This window comes from Chiloscyllium plagiosum, unplaced genomic scaffold (genome assembly GCF_037043375.1).
Source record: "Chiloscyllium plagiosum isolate Xiang-an unplaced genomic scaffold, Cpla_swu_hap1 HiC_scaffold_8, whole genome shotgun sequence".
Classification (NCBI taxonomy): Eukaryota; Metazoa; Chordata; class Chondrichthyes; order Orectolobiformes; family Hemiscylliidae; genus Chiloscyllium; species Chiloscyllium plagiosum.
In genome coordinates this window covers 38,305,701-38,321,472 of record NW_028270146.1, presented here as the reverse complement: position 1 = coordinate 38,321,472, position 15,772 = coordinate 38,305,701, and the positions used below count along the sequence as shown (strand labels likewise).

Sequence of the window (15,772 nt, the reverse complement as noted above, 5' to 3'; positions counted from 1 at the left end):
TTTACCCTTGTTTTAAGTTGTTTCTGATCCAAGTTGCACCCTCTCAAGCAGAATGCTGAATTCTAGAGGATCTTTTAATTTGACGTCATTTTCTAATCCAGCCTCATTTTGCACTACCAAGTTCAACATCGCCTAATCCCAAAATGGATGCACAACATATTGTTCTCAGAATCTGTCCCAAAGGCACTCTATAAATTCTACCTAAAGCCTATCTCTGCCCATTTGGCTTTCCTGATCTATGAGAATATTAAAATAACTCATGATTAATATTCTGCCTTTTTGACATGCCCTCATGGTCTCTGGCTTTATTCTCTGTTCGACAGTATAGCTAATATTGGAATTCTATTGACCTACTCCTACCAATGTCATCTTCCTCTTGATATTTCTTACCTTCACCCATATGGATTTTACGTCTTCTGATCTAAGCTTATTGTATCATCATCTAAAGTTATTTTTATGTCCTTAAAAGCCGGAAGGGCATCTTGTATTTGGTAGTATGCATGTTTAAAAGCAGGATAAAATATTCTTATTGGGGGTGTTGTTGAGGCTCATTTATTTGATGCATTCAAAAGGAGTTAGGTAGTTATTTGAAGAGGAAGAATGTAATGAATAATGGGAAGAAGGTAGGAAAATATCATTAGGCAAAATATATTGCTGCAAGGATCGGTGATGGGTCCACTGTTTTTTGTCATTTATGTAAATTATTTGGTTGTGAATATAGGAGGTATGGTTAATACTTTTACAGATGACACCAAAATTGGTGATGTAGTGAACTGCGAAGAATGCTACCTCAGAAAACAATGAGACATTGGTCAGATGGACCAGTGAGCTGAGGAATGGCAGGTGGAGTTTAATTTTGATAAATATGAAGTGCTACATTTAGGTAGGGCAAATCAGGGCAGGACTTGAACACTTAATGATAGGGTCCTGGGCAGGGTTGCCATACAAAGAAGCTTTGAGGTGCAGATTCATAGCTCCTTGAAAGTGGAGTTGCAGGTAGATAGGGTAGTGAACAAAGTGTTTGGTATGCTTTCCTTTATTGGTCAGTGCATTGAGTATAGGAGTTGGGCAGTCATGTGTGTACGGCTCATTGGTTAGGTCCCTTTTGGAATACAGCATTCAGTCTGGTCTCCCTGCTATAGGAAGGATGTTGTGAAACTTGATAGGGTTCAGAAAATATTTACAAGAATGTTGCCAGGGTTGGAATATTGGAGCTGAAGGGAGAGGCTGAATAGGCTGGGGCTATTTTCCTTGGATGTCAGAGGCTGACATTAAAGAAGTTTGTAAAATTATGACAAGAATGGATAGAGTGAATAGTCACTTCCCCAGGTCAAGGGATTGCAAAACTGGAGAGCATTGGTCTAAGGTGAGAGGGGAAAGATTTAAAAGGGACCTAAGGAGCAACTCTTTCAAGCAGAGGGTAGTATATGAATGGAATGAGCTGCCAGAGGAAGTGTTGGAGGCTGATACAACTACAATATTTAAAAAGGATCTGAATGGCATATGAATAGGAAGGATTTAGAGGGATATGGGACAAATGCTGGCAAATGGCATTAGATTAATGCAGAATATCTGGTCGACATGGGCGAGTTGGACCGAAGGGTCTGTTTCCATGCTGCACATTTCTATGATCCTACGATTCTAAGATTATTTCCAGCTATTGTACTTATTTTATCTTGTACTGACAAAGCTATGTCACTGTCCATTCCTTTCTGCTTATGCTTTTGAAAAGTCTCACAGCTCCAAACATTTACTCTCCGGTTTTGATCTCCATGAAGCTCTGTCTCTGCAATGTCTGGAAGATTGTTCCCATTAACCTTTTTGCATTGTTAGTTTACTTATTTTGTTACGAATACAATGTGTGTATATAAGTGAAGAGTGAACATTTTTGTCTTTTGACCCTATTTGATTCTGTTTCTCTATACTCTATTCAATCTGTTCCTTCCTGTCCAACTGAGTATCACTATTCAAATAGCTGCCCTGGCAATGCTGGCAAATCCTTTTGTTTAGCTCCCTTATGTTCCCCTTCTCCGAAAACCACCTCCACAACTATTTTAATGCTTTAATGTTCTTGCCTCACTGGGGTAGAATGCTGGAAATCAAGTCCCTCTATTCCTGGTGTGTTTGCAAAGTTTAAAGATGCTTTAAAGGGATACAATTTTTGAATTTTTATGTCTCTTAGATCCTAGTTGACAGAAAGATGGGCCCAGGTTTCTATCTTTAAAGAAATTGCTATTTATTAGAAATAAATAGATTCTTGGACTGCCAGTTTAAATTCTAAACCCCTTATAATATTGCCCCTACATACAAACACAGACACAAAACAAGAATGGGTGTTACAGGCAGAGTGATAGACTGGGAAATCAGTTCAGTGATTCCTATGCATAATATTCAGTGAGATGATACTTTGGCTTGTCAGCACTGATCACTTCTTGATCATCTCTTTGTTCATTCATTTATTTTTAGGAGGCACACATGATTTGCACTTCTTATGTCCCTGACTTATTGTTTAGAAGTCAGTTTTGAAGGGAAATAAACAGGTTTTCTTAAAACTTGAGCTGTTATTTTTATAGCAGTGGAAATTGCAGAATCTTCCTGGCCAAAGGTCCAATGGCTTCCGCCCAAACATTCACACACTCAAGCTGTTCAGCTGCGTTGGAGCTAATGACATAGTTGTTGGCAGGAGAGAAGACCTTTGTCATTGATATTCAGTCATGATTCCAAAGATTGATTGGCTACTTGTTACCAGCCGAATCTCATTTTGTATAAATGCCCTTGTTCCAGTTTGTTTAACTATATTTTCCCGACTGCTTGAAAAAAGAGCATTTGTAATGAGTGTCAGTAACCTGCTTTTAAAATACTTTCCACAATCTGGATGTGGGTTTGCTAGCTGAGCTGGAAGGTTAATTTCCAAACGTTTCGTCACTCTACTAGGTAACATCTTAAGTGGGCCTTCGGGCGAAGCACTGTTGATAATTCCTGCTTTCTATTTATATGTTTGGGTTTCTTTGGGTTGGTGACATCATTTCCTGTTCTTTTTCTCAGGGGGTAATAGATTGGGTTTAACTTGATGTGTTTGTTCATAGAGTTCTGGTTGGAATGCCATGCTTCTAGGAATTCTTTAGCGTGTCTCTGTTTGGCTTGTCCTAGGATGGATCTGTTGTCCCAGTCGAAGTGGTGTTCTTCCTTATCTGTATGTAAGGGTACTAGTGAGAGAGGGTCATGTCGTTCTGTGGCTAGTTGATGTTCCTATATCCTGGTGGCTAGTTTTCTGCCTGTTTGTCCAATGTAGTGTTTGTTACAGTCCTTGCATGGTATTTTATAAATAACATTAGTTTTCCTTGTTGTCGGTATAGGTCTTTCAAGTTCACTAGCTTCTGTTTTAGTGTGTTTCAGGATACATGAACATCAACTAGCCACAAAACGACATGACCCTCTCTCAAATTCCTTCTCATCTCAATTCTAAATGTTTGTCCCTTTACTCTGAGGTACCCTGGCTCCTAGTCTGTCCTATCAGTGGAAACATCTTCCCCATGTCTGATTGTATCAAGGGCTCTCCGTTTTCTGAACGTTTCAATCAGATCCCCCCCCCGACTCATCCTTTTCAACTCCAAGTTCAGACCCAGAGTTCTCAACCACTTCTCATATGACTGGAGCTTTGTTATCTGGATCATTTGTTAATCTTCTCTGGACTTCCTCCAAGGCCAGCACACCCTTCCTTAGCTAGGGGGCTCAAACTGCCCACAATATTTCAAATATCTGACCAGAGCCTTGTCCAGTTTTTGCAGTACATCCTTGCTCTTTTGTGTTAGTCCTCTTGAAATGAGTGCTAACATTGCATTTGTCTTCCTAACTGCCAACTGAAACTGCATGTTAACCTTAAGAAAATTCTGAACTCGGACTCCCAAATTCCTTTGTGCTTCAAATTTCCGAAGGCTTTCCACATTTAGAAAATATTTTGTGCTTCTGTCCTTCCAACCAAAGTGCATAACCTCACACTTTCCCATGTTATATTCCATCAGCCACCTGTTTGCCCACTCTCTTAGTCTGTCCAAGTTCTCCTGCAGCCTTCCTGCTTCCACAACACTATGTGACCCTCCACATAATCCTTGTGTAATCTACAAATTTAGCAACAAGTCATCCAGATTTTTTAATGTATATCACGAATAGTAGGAAGAATCAAGGGATAGAATTAATCTGCACTTGGAGAAGCAGGGATTAATCAAGAACAAGCAGCACGGTTTTGTTAAAGATGAAATCATGTCTGACCAACCTGATTGCATTTGTTTAGATCAGAGTGGTGCTGGAAAAGCACAGCAGGTCAGGCAGCATCCGAGAAGCTTGAAAATCGACGTTTTGGGCAAAAGCCCTTCATCAGGAATAGAGGAAGGAAGCCTCCCACTCTGATCAAAACTCTGGTTTCCAGCATCTGCAGTCCTTACTTTTTGCCTGACTGCATTTGATGCAGAGGTGACCATGTATATAGATGAGGGCAATGCATTTGAAATGGACCTCAGGAAGGGTTTTGATAAAGTGCTGTATTGGAGACTGATAGTAAAGGTAAGAACTCATGGGACCCAAGGAGAATTGGCAAATTGGATCCACAATTGGCTGCAAGACAGGAAGCAGAGTGTGATGATTCAAGCGGGTTTTTGTGACCGGAAGCCTATGTCCTATAAGGATTTTATTATGGAGGTATTTTAAATTCCTCCCAACGAATAATCTGTCTAAGAGCTTCAAGGCTATTCAGCAATCCTAAATTGTTGGCAGGCAGAAGACCTTTGGCATCGACAATTACACACTATTTCATAGATCCTATCAATTACTTGTTGAAAGCCAAATCTCATTTTGTGCAGCAGATGCCACATGCTGCAGCAGCAACAACACATCAACCGCTTTACCATTAATATTGTATTTCATTTAATATATTTGTTAATTATTCCAGAATCCCTGCTTTCCACACTTTTTTTATTATAATAATTTTTCAATTACTCTAGAATCCCTTTTTTCCAAAATTTATTGCAATTATGTTTCTAAACACAAATTTAAATCTTATATTTAAAAACTCTTTTTAGAAAAGGAGAAAAATGCCTAGAGACTTGAATACGCACTGAAGATCTTACTTTTACTCTACCAGAAATAGTCACCAATCCAACTCCCTAATCAGCTTCTCTCTCTGCACTCATTTCATTTGTGGTTTGTGACATCATCTTGTTGCTTGTTTCAACGCAGACTGTTTATTCTCCCCACACACCCTTCCAGTCTGGAGACTTTGTTTCTTGCAGTGCATCTTACTTAACATTCTGGATCAGTGGTGCTGGAAGAGCACAGCAATTCAGGCAGCATCCGAGAACAGGCAAAATCGAACATGCCTCATTCCTCCTCTGTCCTGAATTCCCACTTGGATCAAAATCACCAAGTATACTCACTCATCCTTTATCTCACTTGGGTGAAATATCCACTCTCACTTGAACTTAAACTTGTTGAATTGAAGTAAATCAGATCACAATATCTAGCCAGAGTTCCAAATTACCTCAATCTAAGTGGATGGTAATGGCAGTAATGGTATTGATAATTATGTTAATGATTGTAAAGAGAATGAAAGTAAATAAAAGTAAATTACTGTAAAAATATAGACCAAGCAGAGACAAATTTTGAGAGATATGGTACAGTGAGATTTGTGTAAACTATGATGTAACTGATCAAATTACTCTCTCAAATGTGAAACTACCATATCTTAATCAGCATATCTTAAGTGCTACATGTGAGGCGACTACGGTCGAGTAGTGGATGTGGTGTATATGGATTTCAGCAAGGCATTTGATAGGGTTCCCCATGGTAGGCTCATTCATAAAGTCAGGAACTATGGGATACAGGGAGATTTGGCTATCTGGATTCAGAATTGGCTGGCTGACAGATGGCAGAGAGTGGTTGTAGATGGAAAGTACTCTACCTGGAAGACAGTGTTGAGTGGGGTCCCGCAGGGCTCTGTTCTTGGGCTTCTGCTCTTTGTAGTTTATATAAATGACTTGGATGAGGAGGTTAAAGAGTGGGTTAGTAAATTTGCAGATGACACAAAGGTTGGAGGTGTCGCTGATCGTATAGAGGGCTACAGCAGGCTTCAGCGTGACATAGACAGGATGCAGAGCTGGGCTGAGAAATGGCGGATGGAGTTCAACCTGGATAAATGTGAAGTGATGCATTTTGGAAGGTCGAACTCAAATGCTGAATATAGGATGAAAGACCGGATTCTTGGCAGTGTGGAGGAACAGAGGGATCTGGGTGTGCAAGTACATAGATCCCTCAAAGTTGCCACCCAAGTGGATAGGATTGTTAAGAAAGCAAATGGTGCTTTGGCTTTCATTAACAGGGGGATTGAGTTTAAGAGCCGCGAGGTTTTGCTGCAGCTCTACAAGTCCCTGGTGAGACCGCACTTGGAATATTGTGTCCAGTTCTGGTTGCCCTACCATAGGAAAGATACAGAGGGTTTGGAGAGAGTGCAAAGAAGGTTTACCAGGATGCTGCCTGGATTGGAGGGCTTGCCTTATGAAGAAAGATTGACTAAGCTCAGACTTTCCTCTCTGGAGAGGAGGAGGAAGAGAGGAGACCTGATCGAGGTGTACAAAATATTGAGAGGAATAGATAGAGTCAATAGCCAGAGACTTTTCCCCAGGGCAGGATTGACTGGTACGAGGAGTCATAGTTTGAAGATATTAGGAGGAAGGAATAAAGAAGACATCAGAGGTAGGTTCTTTACGCAGAGAGTTGTGAATGCATAGAATGCGTTGCCAGCTGAGGTAGAGGAAGCAGAGTCATTGGGGACATTTAAGCGACTGCTAGACATGCACATAGATAGCAGTGAGTTGAGTCGTGGGCCTAAGGGTCTGTTCTGTGCTGTAAGTTTCTATGTTCGATGTTCAGACATTGAGGTGGTGAATCAATCATTGACCCAATCCTCAATGCTCAGGATCAAGCAATGAAGTCACGTTGTATAATATATTTATTTTTTAATGTAATCTTGTAAGCAAATGGCTAAGATTGAACATTTTTTAATAAAAATGTGATAATAGTTAATGAAACAATTTTCTTGAAACAGCTAGAATCAGAATTGACAAAGCTGTATTTGAGCAAAAGACCAAATTCTGTGAAGACGTTTCTGAATGGGTTGAGGAATAAAGACAGGAATGAAGAAATGTACAGCAATAGTAATTCACTAAAGGACAACACAGAAGGTTCCAATGAAGAGCAGAAAATGTGTCAAAAATTGGATGCTCTGAAAGAAAGACTAACATTTTGGAACAACAGGCTGGATGAGTGAGTAAATTACTGTGTGATATATCATGCATGATATTGCAAAAGCTGTTTAATTTCTCTAATAATAATGATCTGTACTAGTATATTCCTCCCAATCCTATATACTGTAGTTTTATTCACTAAACTCATGTGGCAAACTTTATCAAAAGTCATTCTGAAAATTCACAAATTCACTGGTTCTCCTTTTGCCTATGCTGCAAGTAACATCCTCAAAACAACTTCAAGTTTGTAAAACATATGTTTCTTCAGAAATCTGTGTTGACTCAACAAAACTGTTCAATTATCACGTCCTTTAAAATGAATTTTAACATTTTCACTACTACAGATGATAAGCTAATAAGTCTATTGTTGTCTACTCTGTCTTCCTCCCTTCTTGATTAGTGAAGTTACATCTGTTGCCTTCCACTCAACAAGATGAAACTTTGAGATGAAACTTATCTGATACAGAGATTTCTGAACCCTCAAACAAACAAACTAATTTTTCACATGCTGCCTCTTTACTAAAAAATGAATTTCTTTTAGTTCTTCAGTTACTCAAGACCCTTAATTGCCTAGTAGTTCTAGGAGATTTCCTGTAACTTCTTTCATGAACACAGACACCAAGTAACTGTTTAGTTTCTTCACTATATATGCTCCTGTCCTTACCTCTAATTGGCTCACAATTGCCCTTGCTAATCTCTTTCGTTTCATATATCAACAGAAGCTTTTACAGTCTGTCTTTATGTTCCTTACTAGCTTACATTTGTATTCTCTTTTCCTTTTTCTTACCAATTTCCTAAATTGTTCTAATACTCATGCTTACTGCTATTTCTGGCATTCTTGTAAGCCACTTTCTTTGATCTAATGCAATCTTTAACTTAGTTTCTTAACTGTAGTTGATTCACTTTTTCCTGTGGGTGTTTTAGCGGAATATCAAAGATACCTAAATGCCTTTCTACCACCAGCTCTTTTTGTGCATTTTACGAATCTTGCATAATAAAGTTTCCCTTCATAGTTTCCTTTGCTCAGACTATGTGAAAAAGACATGTGATAATGTGCTAACTAAAATGTGTTTGGCTTCACTGTTAACCTAAAATCAAATGCAAATATTTATTTTGTCATACTTAAATAAGTCGTTCCATCCTATCTTTTCTTTGACAGAACTGAAGTAAAGTATCAGACTGAACTGAAGCCAATCGTTGATTTTTTTAATTTGAGTATTCTGTTTTTGTTAATTGAACTGGAAACCGTGGGAAACATTCGCTTTGAGGAAGGCACTCCTTCTGATGTATGGTATGGTGATAACTACAAATTCCTAACAGAAACCTCGTAATACTTAATCACCAAATTTCAAATATTATTTAGAACAGTAATTAAAAGTGAACAGAATAATTCCTCTTGAAACTTGAGGTGATTGCTTAGTTTCTAGCAAACACAGCATATAGATCCTCAGCAATGACAGCAATCATTTAGTCCTTAATAGGATATTATTCTCATTTTTAATTCCATCCAGGGATTTCCCACAGTCTTGTTCACATTGAGAAATAGGTTTTCTAATGGCATGAACTTATACTTCCTAGTATTGTTTTTATAAAACTATAACTGAGTACTATAATGTTTTTCAAGGAAACAATGGGATTATATTATACAGTCCCTGAGATAAAGCATGGGGATTGTAATGGATGGTAGTCTGCATCACGTTGTTCGGATAGCATGCTGCCTGATAACAAGGGCCTTGTGTCACAGTGGTAGGGTTCAAGTCGTACCTGCTCCAGAAATGTCTTGTAACATGCATGAGCAGATTGATTAAAAATATCTGCTGTTTGATAATTTGTGTGATTGTTGCCTAAATAAATGTGTTGCTGAATGGTAGCATATCTGAGCTGAAGCCCACGGTCATGTGAAACTAATACTGCTTACAGCTAACCTACTCTATTTAAAGTCAGTCTATACTCTTAAAGGAGAGCTGCAAGGGTTTTATGGTGCAGGGTATTATCCCTATGTCTAGGCCAGAAGATCTGAGTTCAGGTACCTCTGAGATGTGGCCATATTGTGACCAATTAGATTGATCTTAAAAAAATAAAAGAGGAGAACTGTGTTTTTGTTGGAGTTGATCGTGGAAGAGAAATCTGAGCAGGATATAATCAATTTAATGCAAAAGGAACCAGAGCCTGTTCCAAGTTTCCCAGATGCTGGAAATTGTAGTGGAGAGAAGGCTAAACATAATCTGTCCACAAAGGCCAATAAACCCACGATCCAATCTTTGAAAATGGTTTTGGGAGCAAATAATAGTGGTGAGAAATGTCAGGAGAGTGGCCCTGGTGTCGTAAACATAGTATCACAATAAATTCAAAGGTCGAAGTCAATGAATATATTTTCATACTTCATATTCCACCCGCTGCACCACTATTCTCACAATGTTCAATGCACATTCTCCATCAATCAGGAGTCATTCATAATATTCCTGGTTTCATCTCATCCTTTCATAATTCTACACAGCTATAATCTGTCTTGCTACTTTGTTCTCTGTCTCTTACAGAACAGATTGGGATGTGATCAACAGGGAATGGGTATGAATGTGAGAATGTGGCTAAGAGTGATTGTTAAACAAAAAATGATGACTGTACCCTTGTACCCAGACCTTTTCTTTTGGTCCTAATTATTTTTCCCACAATTTTTGTTCTCTGTTCAAACTGCAGATAGTTTGCCCAACTCCCCTCACCACATGTGAAAGTAAAATACTACAGATGCTGGAAATTTGAAATAAAAGCAGAAATTGCTGGAGAAACACAAAATGTCTGGCAGCATCTGTAGAGAGAGAAACAATAAACGTTTTTGGTCCAATAACGCTCCTTGGAACATTTCTATTGTTAAAAAGCTAATGTGCCCATTCAGCCATGGTGTGGGACAAGGGTGGTATAGGTGCCAGCAAGATTATACATATGTTCTGAGAACACGGATGAGCATTTTAATGAAACTTGAAAGATTTGGAGCAATAGAAAATCTGCCAGAAAGCTTTCATGTAATTTGAGAAGGCATGGAGGAATTGGGTACCAAATTAGTGCAGAGCTATGTGGACAGTGTGATGTCCATTCCTACGTGTGAGGACATTTTGGCAACTCAAGCACTACTGAGTCATTCATCTGGTTTCATTCCTTTCTGACTTGGTACTTGTACTGTGTAATGTTTGTCTTTTTAACTTTGCTTCTTGTTTTTCTGATCTATGGCTATACTGTGTATAGCTATAATGTAACTTTATTTCTTAACTTCTCTATCCTGTAACTAAGGATTGTACCAAGATACCTTTGTGCCTAAGATGGTGCTGTAAGTGGTGACCTATAAGCTTTTCACTATACATGTTTGGTTACATGTGACAACCAAGCTAATTCAGTTTAATTCAATTCAACTGAATGCCTTGACAGTTTATTTCAAGGCTCATTTACAAATCCACCTTGTCCCTGTAGAGCTGGAGTCATGTAGAGGCCAAACCAATTAAGGATGGTTGATTTCCTTCCCTGAAAGGCATTATGACAATTAGCAATAGCTTCATGGTCACTATTAATGTGACTAGCTTTTCATTTTTTTATTAGTTAATTGATTTGAGTTTCTAGCAGTTGCCATAGTGGGAATGGAAATGGCTATATTCTGGGCCTCTGGATTACTGGTCCAGAGACATTACTACCATGTCACTGTCTCCTCCAGCTGTAGCTCCATCACTGAGTGTATTCAAGTCTAAGATTGATAATTTTGTTACACTGATTCAATGCATGTGGGGACTGGGTAGGAATGTTGAGTTGAGGCAAAAAATTATGATGGTATTGAATGGTAATGTTATAGGGACCTTGCATAAGGTAGAGGACAAGCCTAATAATAACTGTGAAACAATTTTCAGTTGACATAAAAACTCAAATGGTTCACATATCCTTTAGTGAAGGAAAATTGCATCCTTAACTTGGTCTGGTTTACATGTGACTACACTTGTCCTTGCAAATTACCCAGCAAACCTTTAGTTGTATCAACTGCAACAAAACCTGAAAAAAAGAGAAATAAAACCAGATGGATCAACTGGCTTAAACATAGACAGCAGAAAGGGTAATAAAAAGCTCAGCACTGTTGATTCTGCCAAATTCCCAAGGTTCCCCATTAGGGACTCTGGTTCAACTCCAGACTTGAGTGACTGTGTGACATTTTGCACATCTCTCCATGTCTGCGTGGTTGAGGTTGCATGGGTTTCTGTCAGGTGCTCTGGTTTCCTCCCACAATCCTAAAATGTGCAGTTTAGGTGGATTGCAATGTCGAATTGCTCATGGTGTCCAGGGAGTGGCAAGGCAGGTGGATTAGAGATCAGAAATGCATAATAATGTATAAGGCTAGTCCAGTTCATCATCTAGTCATTGACAAACACTGAGGATATTGGTTTGAGTTCCTTGATGCCACATTTAGTCAAATGTAGCCTTGATGTCAAGTGCAATTTTCCTTCGCAAAAGAATATAAGTGAACCATTTGAGTTTTTATGCCAACTGAAAATTATTTCAGTTATTACTAGACTTGTAATTAAACATTATACTACCTTGTGCCAGAGATAAGGTAGGGGTCTGGGTGTGATACTCTTTGGAGTATTGGTGTAGATTCAATGGCCCAAATGGCCTGCTTCTACACTGTAGAGATTCTGAGTTCAGCTACAACCCTGATATCTAGCCAAAAATGTGCAGAATTGCCCTATGATGCCCTGTTCACAAAGCAGGACTAGTCCAGGCTGGTCAATTACTGCCCCATGTGTTTACTCTTAATATTGACAAAGTGAACAATGAAGTTATAAAGCTGCACTTGTATAGCAATAACCTGCTCACTGACATTCAACTTAGTTTTCACAAGGCCAACTCAACTCCTGACCTCATTTCAGCCTAGGTTCCAACATGAACAAAACATTGGAATTTCAAAGGTGGGGTCAGAGTAATTGCACTTGACCTCAAGGCTACATTTGACTGAATGTGGCAAACAAAAGTCAATAAAAATTGGGAATACTCTCCATTAGTTGAACTTGCAGGTTGCTCAAAAGAAGACCATTACGATTATTGGAGGTCAAGTATCTCGGCTCCAGTACATCTCTGCAGAAGTTCTTCAGGGTGTGACCTTGACCCAACCATCGATCATCAGCTGCTTCATCGAAGACCTTCCTTCAATCATCATGTCAGAAGAGAGAATATCTGCTGCTGATTACACATTGTTCAGCATATTCATGACTCCTCAGTTACTGCAGCAGCTCATATCCAAATACAGCAACACTTGGGCAAAATGTTGGTTTGGGCCGTCATGTAAACCAATACCATTCACTCCAATCAAGTGACAGGCACTAACTCTCTCCAACAACAGTGTATTGAACTATTATGTCTGGACATTCCATGGCATTATCATTGCTTAATCCCCCAGTACCAACATCCTCAGTGTTTGCCAATGATTAGAAGATGAACTGGACTAGCCATGTAAATATTGTAGCTACAAAAGCAGGTAGGAAGTGAGTAATCTTACAGTGGGTGACTCACCTCTTGACTCCGTAATGCCCATGCACTGATTACAAGGTATAAATCAGAGGTGTGATGGAATTCTCCCCAATTGCCTGAATGAGTACAGCTCCAACATTCAAACCGTTGGCGTCATTTAGGAGAAATAGCCTCTGTAGCAGCAGTGTATAAGATCTACAAGGTGTACTGCAAGACTCCTTACCAAGAACCTTTCAAACTCATGGCGACTACTATCTAAAAGATACAAGGGAATACACCACCTGCAATACACTGCCCACCCCAAGTCACTCTATTTTGATTTGACAATATATCACTGTTCCTTACATGTCACTGGGTCAAAATGCTGGGACTCCCTCCCGAATGGCATTGCAGTCTACCTTCAAGTGAAGAGCAGTGATTCTAAAAGAAGCTGTGGTTCAATACACACAAACGAAGTTGCATCAAGACACTATTCAAAAGGGCCACAACACACTGCAGCACACCAGAACTGCAAAAAGAGGAAGAGGAACACCTATACAAGGTATTCGCAAAAAACGGATATCCTCGCAATTTCATTAACAGATGCCGAAGGGAAAGACAACAGAACGAGGACATGCCGCAACCCAAAGGACTAGCCACACTACCACATCAAGAACATCTCTGAAATGACAGCCAGACTACTGCGACCCCTAGGACTTATAACAGCACACAAACCAACAGCCACTCTCAGACAACAGCTCACCAAAATGAAGGACCCGATACCCAGCATGAGCAAAACTAATGTAGTGTACAAAATCCCATGCAAGGACTGCACAAAACACTATATAGGACAAACAGGAAGACAGCTAACGATCCGCATCCACGAACATCAACTAGCCACGAAACGACATGACCAGCTATCCCTAGTAGCCACACACGCAGACGACAAGCACCATGAATTTGACTGGGACAACACTACCATTATACGGCAAGCCAAACAAAGAACAGCCAGGGAATTCCTAGAAGCATGTCACTCATCCACAAACTCCATCAACAAACACATCGACCTGGACCCAATATACTGGACAGCTGAAACTGACAACCGGAAGCGGCAGGGACAGGCCACTATAAATGCCAGAGGAAACACCACAGAAGCGCTTCACAGGAGACTCCCAAGCACTGAGGATGTCACCAAGACAGTGGACGAAACATTTGCAACAAAAACTTCTAGCTCGGCAAACAGAACCACAACAACAAGCACCCGAGCTACAAATCTTCTCACAAACTTTGAATTCTAAAAGACAGTTTGTCATCATGTCATGAGCAACCAAAGATGGGTAATGCTAGCCCAGCCTGTGAAGCCATGTGCCATGAACGAATTCTTTGCAAAGGCAGCTAGCTGTTCTGCCTTAAAATGTCCAGCCAAGCTTGCAGTGAGTGGCCCAAATGCAAATGGAATCCTTGCAGGCCTCAATCCTGATAAATTGGTTATTAATGTGTCCATTTTAATATTATGTTAAAAAAAGTAACAATGTTGAATTTGAATCCCAGTGTCCTTAGAAACTGATAAATCTATAATTTCTAGATATTAAAAGTGACAAGTTTCCTTCCATGAATTTCAGAGGTGTAGTCCTGTTGGGCAAGTCCTGACTTAGAATATTAATACATATTTGATAAATTACATTATCGCTAAAGGAATAGAATATAAAGGTAAGGAAGTATTGTTGCAACTATACCGTAAGACTGCACCTGGAGTATTGTGCACAGTTTTGGTCCCCATATTTGGAGAAAGATGGAGACAGATCAGAGGAAGTTCAATAGATTGATCCCAGACATGAGAGGTTTGTCATATGAAGAGATTGAACAGTTTAGGCCTGTACTGTCTGGAATTTAGAATAATGAGGGCAGATCAAATTGCAGTATTCAAGTTGATAAAAGGTATGGATAAAGTAGACGTGGAGCAGATGCGTGCTCTTATGGAGCATTCTAGGATGAGAGGTCATAGTCTTAGGATAAGGGGTAGCAAATTTAAAACAGAGTTGAGAGAAACTATTTCTCACAAAGGGTTGTGAATCTGTGAAATTCGCTGCTCCAAAGTGCGGTGAATGCCAAGACAGTGAGTAAATTTACGGAGGAGTTAACAGATTTTTAATTTATATTGGAGTGAAAGGTTGAAGCTTACAAAGAGGGCAATGAAAAAAAAATTAAGGATGGAAATGAGGGCATGCTAATCAGTAATTTAAAGAAAGATTGTAAGAGTTTCTTTAGATATGTAGAGGGCAAAAGAGAGGCAAAAGTGGATGTTGGGCCACTGGAAAATGATGCAGGAGAGATTGTAGTGGGGAACCAAGAAATGGCTGAGGAACTAAATAATTACTTTGCATCAGTCTTCACAGTGGAAAACACGAGTAATTTCCCAAAAACCCAAGAGAGTGAGGGGACAGAGCTGAGTATGGTGACCGTTACCGAGGAGAAGGTGCGAGAAAAACTAATGGCTTGAATGAAGGTGTATAAATCACCTGGACCAGATGGACTACACCCCAGAGTTCTAAAGGAAACAGCTACAGAGATAGCGGAGGCATTAGTGGTAATCTTTCAGGAATCACTAGAATCAGGGAGGGTCCCAGAGGACTGGAAAATCACTAATATGATACCCCTGTTTAAAAAGGGAGTAAGACAGAAGACTGAAAATTGCAGACCAATTAACCTAACCTCGGTCGTGGGTAAAATCCTGGAATCCATCGTGAAGGAAGCAATTTCTGAATACTTGGAAATGTATGGTAAAATAAAACCACGTCAGCATGGTTTCATGAAGGGAAGGTCACGCCTGACAAATCTGCTAGAATTCTTTGATGAAGTAATGAGCAGATTAGACCAAGGAAAGCCAAAGGACATTATCTACCTGGAATTAAAGAAGGCTTTTGACAAGGTGCCACATAGGAGGCTATTGAGTAAGATAAAGGCCGGTGATGTTACAAGCAAGGTGCTAGCATGGATAG

At 39.6% G+C, this 15,772-nt stretch overlaps 1 protein-coding gene across 6 annotated transcripts in view; it reads left to right on the top strand.

Moving 5' to 3' along the window:
* The window catches only part of lrrc9 (leucine rich repeat containing 9), a 237,547-nt gene that overhangs the window by 65,252 nt on the left and 156,523 nt on the right, over positions 1 to 15,772 (top strand). For all 6 annotated transcript variants that reach the window (XR_015757872.1, XM_087989715.1, XM_043697264.2 and 3 more), the window contains 2 exons: positions 7,097 to 7,314; positions 8,455 to 8,586. Coding sequence is in view for 5 of the 6 variants with exons in the window: in XM_087989715.1 (XP_087845841.1) it covers positions 7,097 to 7,314; positions 8,455 to 8,586 (350 nt within the window). In the remaining variant the exon portion in view is untranslated. The remainder of the gene's footprint in view (positions 1 to 7,096; positions 7,315 to 8,454; positions 8,587 to 15,772) is intronic.